This window comes from Pseudorasbora parva, chromosome 8 (genome assembly GCF_024679245.1).
Source record: "Pseudorasbora parva isolate DD20220531a chromosome 8, ASM2467924v1, whole genome shotgun sequence".
Taxonomy (NCBI): domain Eukaryota; kingdom Metazoa; phylum Chordata; class Actinopteri; order Cypriniformes; family Gobionidae; genus Pseudorasbora; species Pseudorasbora parva.
Window position 1 is genome coordinate 12,406,900 of NC_090179.1, and position 22,858 is coordinate 12,429,757.

General features: G+C 36.9%; 2 protein-coding genes across 3 annotated transcripts in view; one reads left to right on the forward strand and one right to left on the reverse strand.

Moving 5' to 3' along the window:
* Window positions 1-22,858, forward strand: part of lipt2 (lipoyl(octanoyl) transferase 2) — a 571,631-nt gene that overhangs the window by 462,361 nt on the left and 86,412 nt on the right. The window lies entirely within an intron of this gene.
* abcg1 (ATP-binding cassette, sub-family G (WHITE), member 1) overlaps window positions 1-22,858 on the reverse strand; it is a 50,705-nt gene that overhangs the window by 4,748 nt on the left and 23,099 nt on the right. Inside the window, exons 3-14 of one of the 2 annotated variants that reach the window (XM_067450119.1) lie at window positions 17,249-17,366; window positions 14,517-14,649; window positions 11,570-11,620; window positions 10,222-10,367; window positions 6,278-6,401; window positions 6,061-6,175; window positions 3,872-4,020; window positions 3,631-3,732; window positions 3,306-3,474; window positions 3,053-3,153; window positions 1,128-1,286; window positions 855-973 (exon numbers count right to left, since the gene is read on the reverse strand). In XM_067450119.1, the coding sequence (XP_067306220.1) occupies window positions 855-973; window positions 1,128-1,286; window positions 3,053-3,153; window positions 3,306-3,474; window positions 3,631-3,732; window positions 3,872-4,020; window positions 6,061-6,175; window positions 6,278-6,401; window positions 10,222-10,367; window positions 11,570-11,620; window positions 14,517-14,649; window positions 17,249-17,366 (1,486 nt within the window). Of the gene's footprint in view, window positions 1-854; window positions 974-1,127; window positions 1,287-3,052; window positions 3,154-3,305; window positions 3,475-3,630; window positions 3,733-3,871; window positions 4,021-6,060; window positions 6,402-10,221; window positions 10,368-11,569; window positions 11,621-14,516; window positions 14,650-17,248; window positions 17,367-22,858 lie in introns of both variants that reach the window. The other variant, XM_067450118.1, reaches the window with a different exon arrangement.

The following is a 22,858-nucleotide window of genomic DNA, read 5'->3' on the forward strand; positions in this document are numbered from 1 at the left end:
CTCTGTGCTGCAGGTCTGAGGCTATTAGCCTAGCCCTGGCTCACACTGGCCCAACAGTGGACAAGTGGCTATAATATCTTAAGATATAAATAATTAGGTAACACTTTAGTATATGGAACACATATTCACTATTAACTACAATTTTTGCCTCAATAAACTCCTAATTTACTGCTTATTAATAGTTAGTAAGGTAGTTTTGTAGCATTTGAGTTTAGGTATTGGGTAGGATTAAGGGATGTAGAATAAGGTCATGCAGAATAAGGCATTAATGTGTGCTTTATAAGTACTAATAAACAGCCAATATCCCAGTAATATGCATGCTTATAAGCAACTAGTTGATAGTTAATAACTGAACCTTAAAATAAAGTGTTACCAGTAAATAAGTAGTAAGAATTTCTGTTCCTGCAGTTCTTGACCCTACACTGTAAAACATTTTTTGAGTTTAACTTAAAAAAGTAAGTAACCTGGTTGCCTTAAAATTTAGAGTTGATTGAAATAAAAAATGTGAGTTGATACAATGAAGGAAATTGGTTTAATAAATAGAAACGCAGAATATTATTGTATTTGAACCACATAAAAATGTGATAAATCATGAAAAATCACAATTTGGCATCACAAATAAAACACACAATTACCCAATATGGTTACAAAATCTTCAAAAATGTTCATTGTACTAATTTTTTATTTCAATGAACTCAAAATTTTAAGGCAACCAGGTAACTTATTTTTTAAATAATTTTGTTACAGTGTAATTAATACGAAATTACCCAGATGAATGGTTTGTAACATACAGAATGTATTATATCTCAATATTGAACTTAAGCGATAATGAGCATTTCCTGAGGTTCCCTCACCTGACGTAGGAAATGTATGAGATCCACTGGAGGTATTTTGGGATGGTGTCAAAACTGACAAAGAAGCCTGAAAATAGCAGCACGGGGATGGCTGTCACAGGACCAACAAAAGTTGCAACCTGTCAAGGAAACACATTACTGCATCATTGTATATCACTAGACAAAAGTGTGCATTTTCTTTAAATGACTATGAAGATAATGAGGCAAATGCTTTTCATAATATCAAGTATATGACAGAACGTTAAAGGACAAGGCAAAAGTCGAGGTATGTACTTGTAATGATGTGGATGCTGCTCCTATCAGTAGTCCCAAAGACTGTGCAACCAGTGACGTGAGCGTCCCCAAAGCCAGGAAAAGAATGAAACGGACTGCATCTGAAGGTTGAGATGTCATCCAGTACACTATACTGCAGTAGGCCACTGGGAACACAATCTGTGAGGCAGAAAAGAAGTTTTTCCTTCAAAGAGAAAACTGACAATCTGCTTATTTGATTAGTGAACTAGAATTTTTTTTCTTCATTTTACTTCATAAATGTGTATGTTTTAAAAGGGATCATTCTATCTGATTTTGTTTTCGAGGTCTAGGTTTTAGGTTTTCATGCTTGAATGTTCCAAAAAAAAAACAACATTATTATTATTATTATTCACATACAGTGGAGGCCAAAAATATTAGAACTCTGACAGATCTGAAAATATTGACTTTTTGCCTCCAAAGCATGATTTCATTTCATGAAACATGCAGATTGTTCCTCTGACCGTCATATATCAGATGAAGTGAGTCTGTTTTTATCCACTTTAAACTTTAATATTTGGTACGTCCACCTTTTGCAGCGATTACAGCAGCTCATCTCCTGGAATAGTGTCAATATATTTCCTTTGAGAACTTCAACACTAATGTTATCCCATGCCTTCTGCAACTGAATCCAAAGACTTTCCTTTCAATGTACAATAGATCTCTCCAGTTTATGTTTTTTCTTTTTATGTTTTCGGGTCATTGTCCTCTCCAGGCCCATTAAGACGACTCCCAGATGCCAAGTGTTCGAATAATTTTGGCCACCACTGTATTTGACATTGGTGCAGCTCCTCTCTTCCCAGTCTGTCCAATCTGATCTCACGGCAGTTTGTATATATTTCACGAGGTGGCTAATTTGTACAACTTCACTTTTTGCCCAATTTGTATTAAATAGTTTGAATGACCTCCCCCTAATTTTGCCCGTAAACCTACCCGTCACTGGGGTTTAGACAAATCATACAAATTTGTATGAGTGAGGTCGTACAAATTAGCCACTATGTAAAATATGAACAAATTGGTTGTGTCAGAAACGCTCAGTTTATTTCCTGTCTCAATGAAGTCCCTCCTTCCGAAAAGTGCAATGTGCTCTGATTGGTTGAATGCACCAGTGTGTTGTGATTGGTCAGCTTCTTTGAGGGTGTTTAGGGAAATGTCACACCCTTTATCATAAACCCAAGTTTCAACACACTATTGATGCAGCTCGACCAGTCTACGCCCCTTTTTTGGCATAATCCATGGGCGGGAATTATTTAAATGAGGAATATTGTGACCGAAGCAAACTCAAGACTTCAAATGAGGCGTTTCAGAAGCAGTTCAGAAGAGTTCAGAAGCAGTAGGTGCGTTCACACGAAGTCGTAATTACTGTAACAATTATGAACTGTCAAAAGCCTTCACTTGCTTGTAGAACTTGAATTATACTGAATTACAATGTGTAAACCCTTCATTTTCCAAGAGCTAAAATTTGTACCACATGGTCATTGTACCACCTGACCACTGCAGGTTTAAGATGTGTTGGATTGAAGCAGCATTGCACAGACTTATCGGTGTATGACAAAGTACCGTTTCGAAAGCATACAGAAATGTATTTACTGTAATTATGTAAATTACAAATGTTTCTTGTAGAACCATTACAGAATATTTCGGATGGGGAAAAGCAAAGCCTGCTTATGTAATATTGCAGCAGGATTTGTCTATATTGGGCAAACAGTGATCTGACCCGAAAGCAAATCCTCTTCATATAAGCTCCAATAACATGTTTATGCCATAACCATCTTAGTGTATCTGTACTCTGAGGAAACCCTAATCTAAACCTAAGACTTATCTACTTTGTGAATCATCTAGCTTAACACCACAACAGAGCAAGCTACTTTTCAGGAGAAAACCACGTTTTATTTGTTCCGCAATACCTGAAATGGGATGTCCGCCATTGTTTTGGCCAAGTAGTACGCCTTTAGACTGTACCAGTAGTTTAGATGTTCCCTCAAAAAGACGCCCATCTCAAGTGGAACTACAATAACAGTCAGAAAGGACAGATGAGCATGTTAATATAAAGGTAATGATCATGTTTTTTCACATACAATTAAATTAAATTAAATGTGTAACAGTCTTTCTTGTATGAAGAATATAATGGACCTTTTTACACTGATTTTACAGACTCACATGTGAGAACGGTGGGCATCAAAGCTGCAAACATGAGGAACAACATGGAGAAGAACAGGAAGCCAGAGTTGCTAAGGACTTTCTTGGCCTCATTGCCAATGCCCAGGTATAACAGACCGATCAGAACTCCAATCCCAAGATGAGACATGATCCGCAAGTGAGTCAACACCTAAACAGAGAAGAATCCTTTTCAAATCAAGCTTATGTTTCTTCTGATTTAACTTATATACCAGCTGTACTGAATTTAGAAGGTTTTTTAATTGCATTTTTTTCTGCTGTGTGTGTGTGTTACTAAACATACCCACTAGGTGGCAGTGCTGCTTACCGAGTCTCTCAGGATGCTCAGAAAAGTTCTCTTGAAAAGGATGCAAAACTGCGTCAAGCAGCTGGCAGAAAAACTATGACAACCCTCCGACGATGAAGAGTCCTAAAGAAAATCGGTTAAATGATTACATCTATTGTAAGCTAATATTTTTGAGCCAAAACTACAAAGATGAATATCTATCATATGATGTAACACCCACTGCATTACGTTACATAAAGGGTTTATATTTTTCTATACATACCTCATCAGATGGTCTGTGCCACAGGAAGGGGTTATGGACCCCGTTACCATTCATTTCACTTCTGTAGTCTTTCTCACACTTCCGCTCCTGAACAGCCATCACCAGCCGAGCCGTCTGGTCCCCATATTCACCAGAGGCCACCTCCATTACTGGAGAAAAGAAGAAAATACTCTCAGGCTCTGTTTAATAGCTCAAAAAAAGAACTGATGCATCATGCATTGAGAATGGAGATGTGCATTATTTTTTACTATGCTCAGTATATTATTTATTAATGTATAGATAGCATCCAAAAATAACATTTTGCATTTGTCTGGGAAAGAAAACTGCAGCAGACATGAAACTATATATAATTAAATACATCCTTGCTGAATAGAAGTATTAACTTCTTTCTATTAAAAATCTTTAAGAGCATATTATTTATTTGAAAGAAAGAAATTCATTAATACTTATTCTGCAGGGATATACACTGACCAGGCATAGCATTATAACCACTGAGAGGTGAAGTAAATAACACAGATTATCTCTTGATCACGGCACCTATTAGTGGGTGGGATATATTAGGCAGCAAGTGACCATTTTGTCTTCAAAGCTGATGTTTTAGAATCAGGAAAAATGGTCAGTTGTTTAGATTTGAGCGAGTTTGAAAATGGCCAAATTGTGATGCTATAGACGACTGGGTCAGAGCATCTCCAAAACTGCAGCTCTTGTGGGGTGTTCCCGGTCTGCAGTGGTCAGTATCTGTCAAAAGTGCTCCAAGGAAAGAATAGCGGTGAACCGGCGACCAAGGTGAACATGGGCGGCCAAGGCTCATTGATGCATATGAGGAGCGAAGGCTGGCACTTGTGGTCCAATCAAACAGACGAGCTACTGTAGCTTAAATTGCTCAAGAAGTTAATGCTGGTTCTGATAGAAAGGTGTCAGAATACACAGTGCATCACAGTTTGTTGCGTATGGGGCTGCACAGCCGCAGACCAGTCAGGGTGCCCATGCTGACCCCTGTCCACCGCCAAAAGTGCAAACAGTGGGCACGAGAGCATCAGAACTGGACCACTGAGCAATGGAAGAAGGTGGCCTGGTCTGATAAATCACGTTTTTTTACATCACGTGGATGGCGTTTGTGTGGCTTACCTGGGGAACACATGGCATCAGGATGCTGCACTATGGGAAGAAGGCAAGCCAGCAGAGGCAGTGTGATGCTTTGGGCAATCTTCTGCTGGGAAACCTTCGGTCCTGCCATCCATGTGGATGCTACTTTGACATGTATCACCTACCTAAGTATTGTTATAGACCATGTACACCTTTTCTTGGAAACGGTATTCCCTGGAGGCTGTGGCCTCTTTCAGCAGATAATGTGTCAGAAATGCTTCTGGAATGGTTTGAGGAGCACAACAGCAAGTTTGAGGTGTTGACTTGGCCTCCAAATTCCCCAGATCTCAGTCCAATCGACCATCTGTGGGATGTGCTGAACAAGTCCGATCCATGGAGGCCCCACCTTGCAACTTATAGGCCTTAAAGGATCTTCTACTAACTTCTTGGTGCCAGATACCACAGCAAACCTCCAGGGGTCTGGTCTGTTTTGGCAGCAAAAGGGGGACCATATATATATATATATATATTTCTATTCATCAAAGATTCCTGGAAAAATGTATCTCAGTTTCTATGAAAACATTAAGCATCATAAATAATGATAAATATCTCTTGAGCAGCAACTCATCATATTATAAAGATTTCTGAAGGATCACGTGACTGAAGACTGGAGAGATGATGCTGAAAATTCAGCTTTACCATCAGAGGAATAGGCATTTCAAAATATATTCAAATAGAAAACAGGTATTTCAAATTATAATAATATTTCACAATTTTACTGTATTTTTGTTTAAATAAATGCAGCCTTGGTGAGCAGAAGAGACATACAAAAAAAATCGAACCAACCCCAACATTTTGAATGTCTTTATTATTTAAATAATTATAATTCATTAAAAATTGTTTCTGATGGTAATTTTTCCACTTAAGGCAATTGTGAAATTAGAAGATGTGCAACAGTCCCTGAGCTTTTTTATGTGAACGTTTTATATGTCAGATTTGATTGACTCGTGTAACTAATGAAAGTAAGGGCCCAGCAATTCCCCCCAAAAAGTTGTTATTAATTAGTTTGTTTGTTCTGCGTACTGAGAGCGTAATTTCCTTACCGAAATCTGCAGGGTTGTGATAGGTGGGACAGTTGAGTCCCAGTTCCCTGAGATGCGGGATCAAGCTTGATACTCTTCCTCTGTAGATACACTGGCCTTGACTGAGGACATACAGCTGGAGAACACACAATGAATGAGGTGTGAGAGGCAGCATTTGGCATAAGAGCATGTATGAAAAACACTTCAAACACAAATTACTGTATGAAATAGCGATCACCTTATCGAAGAGTTCGAAGACTTTTGCGCTGGGCTGGTGAATTGTGCATATGACTGTTCGTCCACCCTGAGCAAGAGCCTTCATCAGCGAGACCACCTGGAAGCAGGAGGAGCTGTCCAGTCCACTGAAGAGGGAAAAACGACAGTCAGCAGGAGCACGTTTCCACGCTGTGGTGCTCCGATGCAAGGTTTAAGTCTTCTCAAAACTATTTTATGTCATTTTATTCTTTTTGGACGGTCACACATGCTTCCGTTCTATCTATGCTGTCTATTACATATTTCCTTTTTACTGTATCAGCAATTTTTATGGACCCTTGAACTTGGTAAATAGGACAATACACATTCGTGGCATGGGTTCTCGGCCGTCACGGACAATGCTTGAAAGCGGACATAAGTCTCTGATATTAGAGGTATTCTCCCCTAACAAAAGATCTTTATTAATTTATGTGCAGCCATACTCTCCTGTTCGTCATAGTAAAATGGCAGTGACGCACAATATATTCAGAGGAAATATGTTATAGACAGTATACAAAGTGTAAATTGTAACACATAAGCGCCCACACACACACACACACACACACACACACACACACACACACACACACACACACACACACACACACACACACACAAAGTTTCTCGTGAGCACTGAAAGTGTGTTTTTTTTTTTTTTTTTTTGAAAGGGTCCTTTTAAGGGCTCTGTAAAAAGTAACCTAACCCTAATTTTATTTCATCTAGATGCCCAGTCAACATTTTCATTTAGTGTAACCTTATTTTCTAAAATAACTAAAACTGAAACAAACAAAAAAACAAAAAAAAAACTGAAATAAAAAAACACATTCCTTAAGTAATAAAAAGGTAAAACACAAGAAAATAGCAATACTTCTGCAATACATAACAATATATCCTTGCAATATCCTTTAAGTGCTCATGCCAGTGGGCCAGACAAGGTTAAAGAGGTGAGATTAGATCATAATCTTGACCTCGCTCTATCAAAGCCATATTAATTATCACAGATGGCAGAGACGCTGGATGAAGTGGAAGATTAAGTGTCCATTTTAAAGGACAGGATAATGCTGTAGCCTTTAAAATAGCAGTGCATTCAAATTATATCATATTAAATGTTGCACACAATTTGCTGATTGGATATTTATCTAATGCACAGGGAAATAGTATTCCTGTGAGCCATTAAAGGGTCATATTTAACACAACTCTGTGACTTCATATTAATGATAATAGTCTTGCTCTTATGCAACCTATAGAAGCTGATGCCACATGGTTTTGATTTCCATGAAGGAGGATCTGTTTATCATTGGATAAGCATGGTAATCGTATAAATGCGATTTAAGAAGAATCGCTTTGTGCCGAAATGACTTTGGTTTGAGCTCTCCAGAGAATCAGAGAGTCGTTTTTGTTCTTAGAGAGTAAAATCTCGGGAGAGGAGTGAAAGCTTAATAGAGTCCGTAGAGACCAGGTCTCAATTGTCCAAACAGTATCCCATCTGGGCAAAGCCTGTAAGTGAATATGCAATTAAATTGCATTCGCATATTACACGGACATAACAGAGAATCCTCATAGGTAACAGCTTTTCACAAGAGATATATTTGGCTCAGGAACGCGACTTAGAGGAGTCGATTTGATGGTTCACTTCATGGCCATGTGTTTCATACACTGTAAACATTTTTTTTATAATTTTTCAGCGGTTAATGGTTGCAGATTTTACAGTTTACAGGGGAAAACCATAAACAGACATTCTCACAATTCCCTGTGTGATACTTTACATTTGATTCTATTTCAGTTAAATAGTTATATGTTTCCTGCTAGTTTTTTTTTAAAAGGGTGTTTTTTTTTGTTTGTTTTTTTGTTTTTTAAATATAAATTATGCACATTTTGTGTTTAATGTCATCTTATTTTGTTAAATGAATGTTTATTGTATTATTTTAGTGTCATATGTGTTAGCATGATGGTGTTTTGTGTTTGGGCAGATGACACTTTTATATATTAGTATTTATTTCAGCTTGTGGAAAAGTTACTTTTGATTTCATTACTCAGAGCAATGAAGTGTGTTTGTTGGTTTCAAAAGATCAACAGTTTTTCTCAGAAACCCCTTACTGCGCCTTTAATAAAATAGGATACAATGGGGCTAATGGCATACCTTAAGAAAAATGTGCATAGTTGCAGAAAAAAAAAACAGATGTTTGTATTGAACATTTATGGGGCAACCATTTTTTTTGTGCAAATAAATTATAAAAGTGGTTTATTTTGTTCAAAAATCCTATAAATGTATGAGGTGGCAAGGTGTGCATTTTACCCCACAGACACTCTGGAGCAAAAGACACACAGTATTGATACAAATACTAAAATAAAGTTAATACTTGTTCAAAACAATTGAACTATTTTCAGTTTATTTTGATCAATAAAATAATTGGTAACGCTTCATTTTAAGGGTCCAGAATAATGCATTAGTTAAGCATTAATAATGATTAACTTGTTCACAATCAAGCATTATTTAAGCCAGGACACACTAGTAATTAATGATTAACTTTACATTTGAAGGGTCCAAAATTATGCATTAGTTAAACTAGTAATTATTTATTTGCATTTCATTTTTATATGATATAAAATATATTGTGCGTATTTTGCTGTAAAAACACCTTTGTTTAAATGTTTGCCACTACGTTCATGTTGTACCTTTCACCATTAATCCAAATAGACAAAAAATATGTTTTGTGTCTGTAGAAGCTGCTTATTAACTTATATAACATATTACTAACATAATTGAGCATTAAACTTTCACTTTAGGATAGGGGGTAAAATTGTCTTTATTAGTTCTGTATTAATGGCAGGTAGTCTTAATTATTGGCTTACTGTGGTCAATAAACTTAAATATTATTCAATAAGTGCCATAATTGAGGAGGATAAAACTTTCACTTTAGAATAGAGGGTCAAATTGTCTTTATTACACTATTTTAGCCATTTATAATGGCAAACTCAGCAGTAATTAAACATAACTATATTGTTCAGTTAACTTAACACAATGGCACAGACATATAATTACATCACTACACAAAAATAATATATGGCTTATGAAGTTGTAAATAATGGCTAATATGCCCTTTCTATTATGTTAAGTTAATCATTAATTACTATTGTGTCCATGCTTAACTAGTGCATAATTGTGAACAAGTTAATCATTTATTAATGCCTAATGCATTATTCTGGACCTTAAAATAAAGTACCGGAGATCCCATACAAATTTAATTAAAAGATTTACCGTAGTAACAATAATGACATTATATTATAAGACATGATTAATATAATTTTTGTAAAATATGATGGATTCATTATAAATATGGTGATTGTCTCTTAGGTGGACACCCAACTTAATATACTATGATGCTTACAATCTGAATCTAGCCATGTCAACAAATGTAAAAGTCAGGCAGATATGTATTATCATGTTATTTATTGTGCCTTTAGTCTCAACAGCAGGAGCTCCTTTTACCACAGATACCACACTGTTACACATTCTCATACGCTACATATCCTTGAACATAATTAAGACCTTTGTCTCCAAATATTTTCAATAATTTTAGTGATTCTTATTTTCAACTTAAATCGACAGCATTTTAATAAAACATTTTAAAAATATGAAATCAAATTAGCTTTGTGCAGCTGCGGATGTTTTGGAAAGTGCTGGGGAACGTTTTTTTGTTCCATCTAGTGTTTGTTTTTTTTTGTTCCGGTGTGCATTCAGTCCCGATGTACCCTATATGGTTTTTTTAAAATGCACATTTAAGTTCAATGGCGTAAAATCTAAAATGTTGCTACCGTTTTTTTGTTTGGTTTTTTTTACCAGTTAAGTTCTGGCGACCACAGCTGCTATCCCATACAAATTGCATGGGTATATTTACAGTGTAATGTGTGCATATGGAGAGGGCTCACCTAGTGGGCTCATCAAAAAACATGACAGGCGGGTTGTTGACGAGCTCCAGGGCGATGGCCAAACGCTTCCTCTGGCCTCCTGACAGGTTGGATGTGCGTGTCTTGGCACATTCCAACAAGCCGAGTGCAGTCAGGATCTCCCGTACCTAGAACAACAGCATGTCATGTGTGCATCATCCCACACCCTGGTTTTGCCAAGTTAATATTTTGCACATATTTTGGAATTTTATAACGTTCCTGTACGAAAATGTAGTCCTAACACTATGCTTACTCTTAAACTTAACCCATAAGTTATCTCTAAAATCAGAGGGAAGTGATGGTGAATACCATCAGTACACTGATGTAGAAGCAGCAAACCATCGTTGTGAGTCTAAACTTGACATTAACTGTAAATGTGTAAATCTGATTGGTTACTTGGTGAAACCAGGTAAGGCATCATCATGCACTGAAATAAGGAAAGCGCATACATATTCATCTGCACTACTAGTCAAAAGTTTGCAGTCTAAGATTTGTTTTTGTTTTTGAAAAAGTATATTGGAAAATATCATGCAATACATTAGGCAATTTATTCACATATATGGGATTTAATATTTATATTTTCCAATATATTGCAATATATTGAAAGCAGCAATCATTTATATATATTGCAATATATTACATGAATATTTAATATTTTTATAATACCATCAATATATTATTCCATATATTTACAATATATTAAAATATATTTCAAGTAATATATTGGTAAATATATATTTCCTTTCGTAAGGATACATTTATTTGATCAAAATACCGAAAAACAGGCATATAGTGAATTATTTGTATGATTATTTCAGTGTATTTCAAAGTGAAATGCAATGCAAAGTAATGCAAAGCTGAATTTCCAGCATAATTATTCACATAATCCGTCAGAAATCATTCTAATATGATGATTAGCTGCACAAAAAACATTTCTGATTATTGTCAGAGTTGAATATTGCTGCTTAATATTTTGGTGGAAACTGATAAATTTTTCTATCATACTTTGATGAATAGAACGACGAAAAGCATTTATTTTAAACAGCATTCTTTTGTGATAATGTACAAGTCGTTACTGTCACTTTTGCTTAATTTAATGTATCCTCGCTGAATAAAAATATTTATTTATTTAAAAAAAAAAATGTGAACGGTGCATGTTTACTGTGAGTTCACCATTTAGGACATGTTCCTGGAACAAAATCCTTCTCAGTCATGCAACTGATTATAAGCCATAATTCATGTTTAAGGCTCCTGTGGCTGATCTTTACCACAAAGACAAACCTGTTTACATACATAACCTGGTGGGAAACTTCACACGCCACTCGCTTACCATTTCACGCCTGCCTTCATCCTTTTCCTGGAGTTTGAGATTAGCTGATACCTGAGCGGGGAGAGCGAGCGATTTAGATCATGATGAGCATTAGCCGGTACAACTAAAGCTAACAGAGGGATTTGCATGAACTCAACAACACAACAACTGCAATCACATGAGACGTATTCCAGTGAAACTATAGCTGTGACAGCTGATTACATGTTCTTTAGCTTGTCTATGTTACCATGAGGTAATGTGCTTGCTGTTACGTTTTTCTTAACTAAATATTAAACAAATAGTAACATATATTACATGCAATACATGGTGTAAAACTAATTTTAAGTATTACTTTTAAGTATTAGTCAGTTGTACTTAGTGATTGAGTGTACTTAGTACTTACTTGAGTAATACTCAAAGCGAATACTATGATATTCTCAAGGGGAAACAATTTTTACTCTTCACAATTCAGTCTACCCTTGCGAAAAAGAAGTGTGCTGTATTAAATTTGCACTTATAGTGTACTTTAAATCTTTAATTTATATAGTTTTAACTGTTCTCACAAAGAGTATACAATACTAATGAAAAAGTACACTTTCGTGAATATGTTTCTTAAAGGGTTCACCCAAATATAACATTTCTGTCATTTATTCCTTACCCTTATGTTGTTCCAAACCCGTAAATACTTTGTTCATCTTCTGAACAAAAATAAAGATATTTTTGATGAGAGCTCTCATTAAATTCTCAAAATTTAATTACCACTTTAAAGGCCCAGATAGGTAGGAAAAACATCGTTAAAATAGACTCCAGTGATTCTAACTTAATGTTATGAATGACAAGAATACTTGTTTTGGCAAAAATAACAACTTTATTTAACAATTTCTTCTCGTCTGTGTCAGTCTCCTACGCTGTTTACATTGGCCAGCTCCTTCGTCAACATCACGCATGCATAGGAGACTGAGAAATTTTAGAATTTTTGTTTTGAATAATTTTTTGTTTGTCTTTTGCACAAGTATTCTTGTCGCTTCATAACATTAAGGTTGAACCACTGGAGTCACATGGACTATTTTATCGATTTCTTTACTGCCTTTCTGGGCCTTGAAAGTGTTAATTAAATTGTTGTCAATGGAAGGGTCAGAGCTCTCGGATTTCATCAAAAATATCTTCATTTGTGTTCAGCAGATGAACGAAGGTCTTAAGGGTTTGGAAAAACATGAGGTCCTAATTTGTAACCATATACAATGTTACTTTAAAATACTTTTTAAATTCTTATGTTTTAATAATCTTTTGTTGTGCTTTAAAGAAGTACACCTATTTTGATGTGTTGAATAACATACAGTACCGAAGCACATGTAAAGACCTTGATTACAGAAGCGGACAGTAGTGGAGTATTTTTACTTTCTGAACGCTTCTCCAGAGAGGAATCCTTACTTTTTAATATTTAAACATGTTTGTGCTGCTTCGTGCCCCTGTGTGTGTAATAAGTGTGTACGCACGTTGTGGACCCAACTATAGGTGCATATTATTAACACACCCTTTTAATAGCACAAGAAATACTGCACTATTGACTTTAGAACAGGTTTTTGTTAGTCAATGGCGCAGTCGTTTTCAGTTCCTCAAATGAGCAACACACCAACAATGCTCCTGAACACACCTGGTTTACAGACCAGGGGCCCTATTTTAACGATAAATGGCTCTTGCGCCCGGCGCAAATCTAAAATGGGTTCGTCTGAAGTAGCTTCATTATTCATAGGTGTGGTTTGGGCGTAACGTGAATAAACCAATCAGAGCGTCATCCAACATTCCCTTTAAAAGCAGGTGCGCAAGTTCCATTATGGATCGCTATTATTATGGTGTATTTACCAGACGCACGTCAGGAGCAGTTCACAGCCGAGGAGACTGATGTTCTTGTAAGAGCAGTGAAGGACAGAAGTTGTGTTGTATGGGGATGGGAGAAACCCACCCAAAATAGCGTTGGTTAAACAGGCGTCGTTTAAACAGTTTTTTCAGTTTTTCAGTCGATTTTATTTTCTGGTTCTTGACGGACAAACCAATTTGTCATATGTCCTTATATACATATATGTCTTGCCACTATTGGGCAAACAGGTCTGATCCTTAATTACTACAATTAGCCTGAATAATTTGTAAGCTAGATTTATGCCTATTTTTTCACATCTTCGTGGCACACCACAATGATTTCCGTCATCTCATGTGTTAATATTTTTTTAGTGTAACAATTTATGATTTGCAAAAATAACTGTTGCATCTGTGTAGATTACATGAGCAAAGTGTATGCGCGTTGTGCACGCTATACATTATGGTCAAGCATGCGCCCTTAAAATAGCATAATGAACAACGCACAACGCGCAACTGACTTTAGACTAGGTTTTTTTCTGGTCAGTGGCGCAATTGTTTAATGGAACAGCAAAATAGCACCAGGGATTGTTTGCGCCGGAACACGCTTCCTTTTTTGCGCTGAACCGCCCAGGGAGCGCAAGTTCATTCACTAGTTTAGCGACGTGCTTCTGTGGAGGGGAAAGCGCGCTTTGCGCAGGTGCAAAATAGGAATGACACATGCGTCGGCGTACAAAGTCAATTGCGCTGGCTGCAAGATAGGGCCCCAGATCTTGGGCGAACAGATGGGCATGAGTATATTTGCTATTTAAACAACGTGGCACAGGATGATAAATGACAACTGCGTCGGGTTGAAACTAGCAAAAAACACTTGGCTGCTGTCACATTGCGGCGTGTGTATGAAAGGGCCCATAGACAGCCATGACAAATTATATTTTTTGATTATTTTATTTTCCTTTTTTAAATTTTGCTAGTACAAATAAATGTAGGAACTGTTTCTCTAAATGTACTCAAGTACTTTTAGCTATAGACACTCAAGACTTTTAATTGAATGGGGATTTCAACATGCAGTTATATATGCATGTTGAATGATATGATTTCAGCAGACACGTACCATCATGGCTTCCTGTACGGTGAGGTGTGGCAGTAACATGTCATCCTGCATGATGTAGCAGGACACTTTCCTGAAAGATCGCAGATCTCTGGGCTGCCCATTTATCAAGATCTCCCCCTTCATGCCTGTTTCCCTGCATGATAAAGCACATCTTCACATATACAAATTTACAACCACCATTTCCTGATAAATGATTATGATATTCCCCACATTTACAGTCACTTCTGCAGAGGCAGAAAGTAGTGGAGTATTTTTACTTTCTACTCAAGTAAATTTTTAAGGATACAGTATTGTTCAAAATAATAGCAGTACAATGTGACTAACCAGAATAATCAAGGTTTTTAGTATATTTTTTATTGCTACGTGGCAAACAAGTTACCAGTAGGTTCAGTAGATTGTCAGAAAACAAACAAGACCCAGCATTCATGATATGCACGCTCTTAAGGCTGTGCAATTGGGCAATTAGTTGAAAGGGGTGTGTTCAAAAAAATAGCAGTGTCTACCTTTGACTGTACAAACTCAAAACTATTTTGTACAAACATTTTTTTTTTCTGGGATTTAGCAATCCTGTGAATCACTAAACTAATATTTAGTTGTATGACCACAGTTTTTTAAAACTGCTTGACATCTGTGTGGCATGGAGTCAACCAACTTGTGGCACCTCTCAGCTGTTATTCCACTCCATGATTCTTTAACAACATTCCACAATTCATTCACATTTCTTGGTTTTGCTTCAGAAACAGCATTTTTGATATCACCCCACAAGTTCTCAATTGGATTAAGGTCTGGAGATTGGGCTGGCCACTCCATAACATTATTTTTGTTGGTTTGGAACCAAGACTTTGCCCGTTTACTAGTGTGTTTTGGGTCATTGTCTTGTTGAAACAACCATTTCAAGGGCATGTCCTCTTCAGCATAGGGCAACATGACCTCTTCAAGTATTTTAACATATGCACACTGATCCATGATCCCTGGTATGCGATAAATAGGCCCAACACCATAGTAGGAGAAACATGCCCATATCATGATGCTTGCACCTCCATGCTTCACTGTCTTCACTGTGTACTGTGGCTTGAATTCAGAGTTTGGGGGTCGTCTCACAAACTGCCTGTGGCCCTTGGACCCAAAAAGAACAATTTTACTCTCATCAGTCCACAAAATGTTCCTCCATTTCTCTTTAGGCCAGTTGATGTGTTCTTTGGCAAATTGTAACCTCTTCTGCACATGCCTTTTTTTTAACAGAGGGACTTTGCGGGGGATTCTTGAAAATAGATTAGCTTCACACAGACGTCTTCTAACTGTCACAGTACTTACAGGTAACTCCAGACTGTCTTTGATCATCCTGGAGGTGATCATTGGCTGAGCCTTTGCCATTTGGTTATTCTTCTATCCATTTTGATGGTTGTCTTCCGTTTTCTTCCACGTCTCTCTGGTTTTGCTCTCCATTTTAAGGCATTGGAGATCATTTTAGCTGAACAGCCTATCATTTTTTGCACCTCTTTATAGGTTTTCCCCTCTCTAATCAACTTTTTAATCAAAGTACGCTGTTCTTCTGAACAATGTCTTGAACGACCCATTTTCCTCAGCTTTCAAATGCATGTTCAACAAGTGTTGGCTTCATCCTTAAATAGGGGCCACCTGATTCACACCTGTTTCTTCACAAAATTGATGACCTCAGTGATTGAATGCCACACTGCTATTTTTTTGAACACACCCCTTTCAACTAATTCAACTAATTGCCCAATTGCACAGCCTTAAGAGCGTGCATATCATGAATGCTGGGTCTCATTTGTTTTCTGAGAATCTACGGAACCTACTGGTAACTTGTTTGCCACGTAGCAATAAAAAAATATACTAAAAACCTTGATTATTCTGGTTAGTCACATTGTACTGCTATTATTTTGAACAATACTGTATACTTTATCAGTGTTTTTCTTTAGAAAACTTTTACTTCACTGCATTCCAAAGCATAATATATAATGTAATACTTTTTACTGCACTACATTTCATAAATAAAAGTTGTTTTATAACTTTTAATACTTAATTATACTAAAAAAATCTGTACTTTTTTTACTTGTACTCGAAATTTGAATACTTTTACTTGAGTAAAAGTATACAGCACAACATGTTTTATGTAATTAAGTATTAAATGATATTCAATATGAAATGTATTGCTGTAAAAAGTACAATATTATGTTTTGGAATATTGTGAAGTAAAAGTTTTCCAAAGAAGAACACCGATAAAGTACATATGCTTGAAAAACAAAATTACTTGGAAGGTAAAAATACTTGAGTACTGTCCGCCTCTGCATTTCTGTATTAATTTAAAATTCACCCAGAGAGAGAGATTGCTTCAGGCATTCTTCATTTGTAAATTGCTTTACATAAAAGTGTCCGCAAAAAGAATACATTTAAATAAACGAACAGCTTCCAGCAGAAGATACAAAATGCATGTTTGATGCTGGATGTATCAACACACTTTCGTGGCAATTCATAACTATTTTGAGGCTTCTACGAACATGTTTTTGTCGATCGTTTTTTCCCCTACTGGTTCAATGGGGTTCTACAAAACCCCAGAGTTCTTGCTTCAGTTTTAAAGAACCCTTATGCCAAAAAGGTTTTATGAGGAGAAATGGCTTGACATAATTGACAATACTATGTTTAACGGGTTACCAGTTTACCCAAATGTAAAATAGTCAGTGCTTGATGTGGTAGCTTGTGGTCATACTAACCTATAACCTGCTAGAATGTTCATTAACGTAGACTTCCCGGCCCCCGAGGGACCCATGATGGCCACCAAAGCTCCACTGGTGAAGTTCCCAGAGATCCCTTTCAGAAGGGTTTTGTAACCTAACACAGGGTGGAACAGAGAAAGAGTGAGAAACCGCCCTGTGAGAAACCTTCCACAGTCTGGACAATAAGCACAATGAACAACCTGAGCTGTTCCTCCCAATCCCAATGTAATAAAACTGCCAAAATCCCATCAAATTATCCTGCTTACATAATGGTCAGCTTGTGTTTGTAGGTGAAAAGGGTTATTTGTGTGTTAACTGTTCCAGGTGAATGAACCTGTTTTCTGTAAGTGTCTTTAGATAAACCCTGTTCTTACCTCATTCTCACCTGTTCCTCTCAGTACCTTTTTGTCTATAACTTTAAAATAATAATAGGCTGATGCTATAACCTTTCTCCAATACCTATCAACTTTCTTTTGTCAAGGTGTATATTGCATTCTTCACCATATTACGACATGTGTACCGATTTGTAAACATTGCTCTGTAGGTTCTTGCCCAATATACACTAGCCCCAAATAGTATTTGAACATGAACTTATAACTACTTAAATGTATGCATGTTATGAATTAATGAATATTAATTGTATTAGTTCATTACCATTTTGGTTGCATTAGACAACAAGATGGACCATTGAGTTGATAAATAAAGTGTTAAATGCATCTTGTCATAATTTTTTACCAAGCAGCAGGTAAAAATGTATCACAGTCAAAAACATTTATCACATTTTATTGACTTTCAAACATAAGACTATTTAACACAAATTTAAAACAAAAAAATCACTCATGATGAAACTGAAATGTGGTAACTTAAATTTCAATACAAATGTGATGACCTGAAATTGAGAATGATAATACAGGTTTGGATGTTAGAAACCAAAATGCAAAATTACTAGAAAACAAGCATATGTGACCCATGCTGGGAAGTCACAATAATACATTCATACATAACTTCATTATTAAAATGTGTAATATTTGAACATGACATACAAGTTTCAATAGAAATTATATTCAATTATATTTTAGTTTACCATACCGTAAATAAGGTAAGTTTTTATATGAGGTGTCCTTAACTACTATGTACTACAAAAAAATAATAATAATATACTTATTGTGCTCATATTTTATTGTGGAACACTTTCGCTGCTATTGAAGTGGGATACAGGTAAGGTTAGGGACAGATTTGTTTGTATGGGTACTCACTAAAAAATGCTGGGTTAAAAACAACCCAAGTTGGGTTGAAAATGGACCAACCAGGAACCAGCAATTGGGTTGTTTTAACCCAGCGGTTTTCTTCCAATCTCTGGGTTAAAATAACCACATTTCTGGTTTTAAACAACCCAATTTTTAACCCAACTTGGGTTGTTTTTAACCCAGCACTTTTAGGTTTTAGGTTTAAAGGTGACCTATTATGCAAAGTTCACATTTATAAGGTGTTGAACACAGATGTGTGTCCACAGTGTGTGTAAACAACCAGCCTATAATGGTAAAAATCCACCCAATTCATTTTGTAAAATCCCTATTAATACTGATCATAACACGCTGTTCTAGATTTCCCCTACTCTACATAAGAGAAGGGAAACCCCGCCCATGACTGTTGATGATCTGCCCGTTTAGCATAGACACACCCCTGAGTGAGAGACACAGAGGCCGCCATTTCTATTTACTCGCTGTATCAGCTAGCTACAGATTTACAATATCTGCGCCAAAAAACATTACTAATGTTCAGTTGTTAGATGTACCAACGAGCATACGAATCTCCAAAGACTCCCGGCATCCAAGATACTGTGGTCGGTACAATGCTGGATTCTCGGAAAAGTTGTTTCTGATGGATGGGTCAATGCCAAAGCTATGTCCTCTAACTTCATATCCAGAACAAGTAAGGATGGCACTTCATATTTTGTGCATGTTTGCAAATTTGCTTAAATGGCTAAAGTTGCCATAGTCTCAGACTGTATTCACAGAGGCTAGAGCTATTTAATTAGTTTTGTCATGAAAACGCTCATCGTCTGCATAATTCACACATTTATTATGCATTGTATAGTCAGGTGACGGCCGTGTTACGTTCCCACACGAGCACCTATACAACAATTTATAGATTAACATGAAGGTACATATTCCATGAGTTGAATCAACGCAACTCCACAACAGCTAACTTTACATACATCCACAAACCATTCCGAAACGTCCAGGTGCAGTCTGAAAGTCTAAAACCTCTTCCTGAGTCTCTCATCTGTGTCCGATTCTGGTTCAAACATGCAAGGCTGAACTCCACAACTGTTTATTTCTGACTGAGTGGCTAAGGGAGATTTGCTTTGTTTTGTTGTTGACGGAGTATCTGAAGCTTGTGTATAGGTTCCGCCCTCTTCTATGGGGTGGGGAGCAGCAGCTCATTTTAAAGGTATACACACAAAATGGCACATTTATGCTCACAGCCAAATAGGGGCAAATTTGACATGCTATAATACATTATAGGAGGTATTTTGAGCTGAAACTTCACAGACATTGAACACTAGGGACACTAGGGATACATACACTGGGGACACCATGGATTTATATAAAATATTTTGTGAAAAGGGGCATAACATGTCCCTTTTAAGGGTGCGTTAAGGTGTAAGGGATGGGGTCAACGATGTAAATATACATGTAATCACATACTTACATGCAATAATCACATTGCATCTTAACACATTATACTCCATCATGTCTATTGCGGTCTCAAAACTCTGGACAGTTGATAATATTGATAATACCTAAAATATCTAAATCAACTGCAGGCGGTCGATCCTTTTCCTATTTAGCACCTAAACTCTGGAACAGTCTTCCTAGCATTGTTCGGGAAGCAGACACACTCTGTCAGTTTAAATCAAGACTAAAATCCCATCTCTTTACTATGGCATACACATAGAACATTTTTAACTTTCATTATTCAAATCAATTGACTGATTGTTAGGCTGCATTAACTAGGTCAGCCGGAACCGGGAACACTTCCCATAACACCTGATGTACTCGTTACATCATAAAAAGAGTGGCATCCACACTAATGTTAGTCTCTCAGTTTATCTTGACGTTTCCTGCAGTTTGCCGGATCCAGGCCGTGTCCGGATCGGATGGTGGATCTGCGTCTGGACATGACCAACGCATCCTGGAGTGTCTGCTGAGCCGTGTCAAATGGTGTCTCCTCCGAATTTGCCTCACCGGCACGTCATCCTCAATAAACCCCTCTCCGGCGCAATAACTCTGATCTTTTAAGTATTCATACTCTAGTGTAATCGATGCACCATCCTAAATTACCCCTTCTCTTGCGTGATACCCAGAAATTTGGAATATTCCGATCTAATATGATTTCTAACCTGTAAGGTTGCCAGAATAATAATCATACACGGTGTGTTAATAGGTCAGAGGAGAACTGGCACCCCGACTGAGTCTGGTTTCTCCCAAGGTTTATTTTTCTCCATCATGCCCTGATGGAGTTTTGGTTCCTTGCCACTGTCGCCTTTGGCTTGGCTTTCTCAGTTGGGGACACTAAAATTATGATCAAAGTTATTCAACTAATTATACAAATAAAATTAATTAATTAGGTCTTAATTCTATAAACTATAATACTGATCTGCCAACATTGTCACTGTATGATAAATTAAAATAAGCTGATAACATCACTGTTTTCTTCAGTACGACTGTACAGCCAAATAATTTTTTTTGTATTATCCTATAAAATATTATCCTGTTTAACACCGTGAAGCTGCTTTGACACAATCGTCGATGTAAAAGCGCTATATAAATAAAGTTGATTGATTGATTGATTGATTTCCTGTGTGTATCCTGAGTTTTTGTCATTAAAGATCCCATTCCCAGTTCTCCGGCGTCTTCGAGGGTTTTGATCATCATAGTTTGTGACACATGCATGTATTTTTTAAATATAAATACAATGTAAAAACCTATATGTACACGATAAGTGCATTGTATCAAATGAAAAAAATAATAATTCACAATAGTAAAAGACACTTAATATAAAGATTTACTCATATCTCAACGACAAGTTCGCACTTAAATGATAACTGCTGAAAAGAGGACATCTACAGGATGACCGATTGTAACCTGTTATTTATCCAGTAGCTGAGATGCTAATCCAGTTGATTGCAGTGGCTGCCAGCTTAATTGGATTGTGCTTACAATCCGTCAGAGCAATGCACAAATACCCCTGACCTTCTCTGTCCTCTTTTAGTGCAGGATCCCAGGGCTTCTCCCCCTGATTGTGCACTATAGTAACCTCACCAACATAGAAATCATCACACTATTTCTGAAATAATCTCTAGGTGAAGCCAGCTGGTTAGCAAATAAAGGCAGGATGATTTAGCTTGGTGCACCTGATGTGCTGCATGTCGACAGAGGAGAGCTTTTCCTGGCCCCGAGGGACTCAAGGGTTACTTTGAGTCAAGGATAGATCAAGTGTGAATGAGGAATAAATCGAAACAGAATTACTGCGTGGTATTGCTATCTGATAACATCCAATACGGTAGGCACTTTTGTGTGACGTTTTCGAACAAAATGAGGCCAAGGTGAATTCGTTTGGAGTTTGTTTCGGGAGGTAAAGTGTGTTCATACTTGGCATGCTTGGTTCGAATATAACAAACCCTGTTGTAATTGCTTTGTTAGTAAGATTAATTTAAATAAGTGTGAACGCTGTCATCTGAAAACTGGTGCACACTAAACAAGAGGCCCAAGAACACTGAAAAGGGTCTCAGTATGCTTCCAAAGTATCTCTGGTGCAGCTCCAATGAAATATGAACGCAACACGGACCAAAGACATGTAAACGAACCAAAAATGGGACATGATGTCACAAGATACGACCCTAAAAAGGACAGAATGCTCAGGCATAACTGTTTTTTTTTCTCCACATGGTCACAATGTTGCCCATCACAGTTCAGTCCAGGCATCAGAACCACGTCTCCTCGCAGCAGATCTTATTTTGTGTGTGACATAGGGGTTCCTGCCACTGTTTTGACACATTTTATAAACTTTTCACAAGTTATTAGCTGGTCAAAATACCATCATATGTAGGCTACGGACATGCGTTTTTAGCCCAAGGAACTACAAGTGTGAACACAACCTAAAACAACTTGCCAAAGTGAGCTGTCCGGAAAAAAAACCTACATTCAAAACATAAATTCCCATGACCTGTGGGTTAGATGTATGTTTGACCAGCAGTCAAATGAAGTGCCAACAATTGATTCACATCCTACGTAACCAAATAATTTGGAACATCAGCAAAACTTAACATTGATATTCATTTTGCATAGTCTTCCACTGATCCATGATTATGGCAAAAGAACCACATTGAATAAAGTCAAGTCATTATGATTGCAGCCACTAGAGGCACAGGATGTGCTACCATTACGCAGAACCCCTTTTTATCCCCCCACAATTATCTTATCTATGACGGCTCTATGGCTGTAACTTTCAGCTCTATTTTTCACCTTCTTTTACACAAAAGAGCCGGAACAGTCATTTTTAACTTGAATGTGCAAAGCTTCTTTCTTGCATAGTTGCTTC